The sequence below is a fragment of the Silene latifolia genome, chromosome X, assembly GCF_048544455.1.
Source record: "Silene latifolia isolate original U9 population chromosome X, ASM4854445v1, whole genome shotgun sequence".
Taxonomy (NCBI): domain Eukaryota; kingdom Viridiplantae; phylum Streptophyta; class Magnoliopsida; order Caryophyllales; family Caryophyllaceae; genus Silene; species Silene latifolia.
This window is the reverse complement of record NC_133537.1, coordinates 302,712,915-302,717,207: the sequence shown is the minus strand read 5'-3', so window position 1 is coordinate 302,717,207 and position 4,293 is coordinate 302,712,915. Positions and strand designations below refer to the sequence as shown.

The 4,293-nt window shown below is 46.9% G+C and overlaps 1 protein-coding gene across 1 annotated transcript; it reads left to right on the top strand.

Annotated features, from left to right (window-relative positions):
- The first annotated feature begins 1,063 nt into the window (after positions 1-1,063).
- Positions 1,064-2,122, top strand: LOC141620416 (uncharacterized). Its single transcript, XM_074437292.1, has one exon. It carries the CDS (start codon positions 1,064-1,066, stop codon positions 2,120-2,122), a length of 1,059 nt encoding a protein of 352 aa, XP_074293393.1.
- The last annotated feature ends 2,171 nt before the right edge of the window (positions 2,123-4,293 follow it).

The following is a 4,293-nucleotide window of genomic DNA, read 5'->3' as shown; positions in this document are numbered from 1 at the left end:
GTCATCATCGTTAATTTCTCAATATAGAATGGACGGAAGCAAACACGTATCATCAGCATCGTCAACCGGGTCAGGAGGTATTCAGCCGTCGTTGATACCACCAAACCCCATCCAGAATCCGGCTTCAACGGCTCAAACTCAGGCACCCGGACACGCGTCAAGAGTCACGCCCGTGGCCAAAGTCACCTTGCCTCCTAATACTCCTATTGTAGGGGCACACTCCAAAACAGATAAAGGATATGGAAGCACGAGTCTCACCCCACCACCAAGTCCAACACAAAATCTGCTTATTGGCATGGAAAACTTGCAGAAAGTGATATAAAGCATGTGGGAATACCAAAAGAAAGCAGAAGCCCAAACAACAAAGAGAAACAGGGAGCTCTGGGCACATATAGACATCCTGAGGCAGTAATCAAGCACACCAGCAAGCACGGCGGGTGAGAACCAATCCCCGGTAGTAGAGCCCATGTAGGGGGCATCAGGTAGCAAGAGCCAATCGCGGCAGATTCCAGCCGAGCTGGTAACCAGGTTGGATCTGACAACAGTATCAACATGAGAAAGGATAGTCCCAAAGGGACTAAGATACCTCACATCGGATAGCTGGCAGCCTACCAGCCATACAGATATAGTACCAGGTAACATTCCAGCTAGTAACTTCGTTATAACTAACAAGACACCTGGTGCAGGATCCATAGGCAGCCCGCAAGTAAGCTGGCACAAACGGACACTTATGACATCAACCCCATTGGATAACACGCCGCACCAGAATCCTAGGGAACTCTGGCCTGCAAGCAGCGTCCAGAATAAGCAGGTTATAGACGGCCGCAGTTTAGACTCAGGAGGCCTGACGAACAAGCAGTACCTCGAGTTGAGGGAGATGTTGAGCAGGGTCCCAGGGATACCGCCTTCACTTGAAAAGGCAGCGCCTAACAACTATGCTAACTCAACATTCGTGGATGCAATATCAATTGTCGCCATGCCAAAGGGATTCAACAACCCAAACATGACTCTCTTTGAAGGCACAACGGACCCCTTTGATCACGTGAGCCAGTACAAATAAAAAATGATGACAGTAACATCCATTGGGCATGTAAAGGAAACCTGCATGTGTAAGAGGTTCATATCTACGTTGTCAGGGCCAGCACTCCGATGGCTCGCAAGTCTAAGTAACAGATCGATATCCACATTTGCCAATCTGGTAAATGCGTTCACTCAGCAGTTTACAAGTAGTCGGAAGCCACAAAAGCACGCTGGCGACTTGTACCGGATCCTTCAAGGCGCCAACGAGACCATTAGGGAATTCAACACCAGGTTTAATAACGAAAAGGTGGCGGTACGGGAGTGTAACGTGTCAACAGCGGTGGAAGCTTTTAGGAGGGGCTTACACCACGAGTCAGACCTATATAAGCAGCTGACTATGCACCCTTGCCATAGCTTTGAGGCAATGCAAGAAAAAGCAGCAGCAACAATTAGACTGGAAGAAGACGTGCTAGCTAGAGCCAGCATACCGAGCATGCCAGGCATATCTAGAACGTCAGCTATAGAGAAGTCAAGCAGAAAGCAATCCACTGGAAAGAAGGACGAAAGATATAAACTATATGGTAGGGGAATCAACAGAATCGACAACAGAGAGGAGAATCAGCAACTCCCTACGCTGGTAGAGTATGGATTCACAACTGGCGTCAGAGGAATCCTGAAGGCACTCAAAGAAATGAGAGATGGAGTAAGGTGGCCCAGGCCACCAGTAGAAGGACAATCCTGGCGAAAAGACAGTAAGAAAAGGTGCGAGTTTCATCGTGACATCGGACATACTACGGAGGATTGCTACACTTTACGCAGGGAGATCAGACGCCTGTACGAGCAAGGGGAGCTCAGCCACCTATTACCACGTGGGGGCAAGCAGCAGGATAAGGTGGGTTCTGGAAAACCCGCTGCACCACCCACGTGCACCAAAATAATAAACGTGATAACAGGCGGCTCAGATCTAAGCGAACTGACATATTCGGCGGCAAAGAGGCATGCTACTGAAACTAAGGAAGACAGGCCGGAGACCTCCTGCAGAGTTTCCCACAGCGACCTGCCTGCTGTCGCCTTCGACGAGGAAGATATCCACGACAGCTAGGAACAGCACGATACACTTATCATAACACTGTCAATGGCCAATTGCATGGTTAGGAAGGTTCTGCTAGATACTGGCAGCTCGGTCAATCTAATCATGCTGAAAACCGTAGAAAACATGGGGTTCAGCGAGAAGGACCTGCAGAAGAAGACTATCCCGCTGGTAGGATTCAGTGGAGAAACAGCTAACTCACTAGGGGAGATCGTGATCCCAACCTATGCAGGAGGAATCAATAAACAACTAAGATACTTGGTCATAGATAGACCATCTACCTACAATGTTATCCTCGAAAGACCATGGCTGCATCTAATAAAGGCAGTCCCCTCAACGTATCATCAATGTGTGAAGTTCCCCACACCCTAGGGAGTAGAAAAAATACGTGGTGATCAGGAGGAAGCCAGAGGTTGCTATTAGAAGGCACTGAAGTGCACAGCCAGTTCCCCAGCATAGCAATTACAGAAGCGGCACGTCCAGGACGAATATATCGAGCCCCCAGCCGAGGAGCTGGACCAAATCAACCTGGACAGGCTGCACCCAGAGAGAACGGTGCTGATATGGGCATGATGCACGGGTGACCTAAGGCAACACTTAATCAAGTTCCTGCAAGCCAACATGTATTGTTTCGCATGGTCCCATGACGACATAGTAGGAATAGACCCATCTATCATAACACATAGGCTCAGTGTAAATCCAGAATGCAAGCCTATCCAGCAGAGACGGAGAAAGTTCGCAGCTGAAAGAAACAAGGTGATCAACCTGGAGGTGGATAACCTGCTAGCAGCAAAAAAAAATAAAAGAGGTGAAGTATCCAGAATGGCTATCAAACATGGTGGTAGTGCCCAAAAAGAATGGGAAGTGGAGAGTATATGTGGACTTCACCGACCTCAACAAAGCATGCCCAAAGGATCCCTTCCCGCTGCCACATATTGACGCAATGGTAGATGCCATAGCCGGACACGAGATGCTAACATTCCTGGACGCCTGGAGTGGTTACAACTAAATCAAGATGGATCCGGCAGATCAAGAGAAGACAACATTCATGTCAGAAAGAGGTATATACTGCTACAATGTTATGCCCTTCGGCCTAAAGAATGCAGGATCTACATATCAAAGATTGGTCAACCGGATGTTCAAAGAACAGATAGGAAGAACTATGGAAGTATACATTGACGACATCTGGCAGAAACCTTCAGTACACTCAGAGAATACAAAATGAAGCTGAACCCCTCCAAATGCATCTTTGGAGTCTCATCCGGGAAGTTCTTCGGCTACATAGTAACTCAGAGGGGAATAGAAGCCAGCACGGAACAAATAAAGGCGGTACTACAATTAGAGTCACCAGAAAAGCCAAAAGACGTGCAACGGCTAGCAGGAAAGGTAGCAGCTCTTAGCAAGTTCATCTTGAGATCCTCAGACAAATTCAGGTTATTCTATGATATATTGAGGAAGAGCCAAATATTCGAGTGGACCCCAGAGCACGAGCAAGCGTTCAGAGAGCTGAAGCATTATCTCAGTACCCCACCACTGCTATCCAAACTAGAACAAGAAGAACCATTGTTCCTTTACTTAGCCGTCATAAGGTAGCAGTAAGCACGGTTCTAGTTAGGGAGCAGGACAAGGAGCCATGGCCAGTCTACTACGTAAGCAAGTCTTTGCTGCCAGCAGAGACCCGGTATACATCTCTCGAAAAACTGGTACTTGCACTTGTAATTGCATCTTACAAACTGCGCCCTTACTTTGAGTCCCACACCATACATCTCGTGACTAACTACCCGCTAAAATCTATAAAGAGAAAGCCTGAGTTGTCAGGTAGAATGTCGAAATGGTCCGTACACCTTAGTGGATATGACATTAGGTATAACCCGAGAACGGCGATAAAATCACAAGCATTAGCAGATTTCGTATCAGATTTTAGCCCAGCTATCCAAAATCTGGCAGACAACGAAATCTTAACCCTCAAAGGGGATAAGGAAGCAGAAGTCTGGCAGATGCACATTGTGTTAGGTTCATAAACCCCCTTATTAGAAATCTCTAATAAAGATCTAATTTACATATTAATTAGATGTGGTGGATCTAGTTACATGCAAACAAAAATAAAAGTAAAAAGGAGAAAACGATTTTTCCTTACATTATAATGAAACGGAAATGGGCACAAGATTGAACTTCTTCCAACC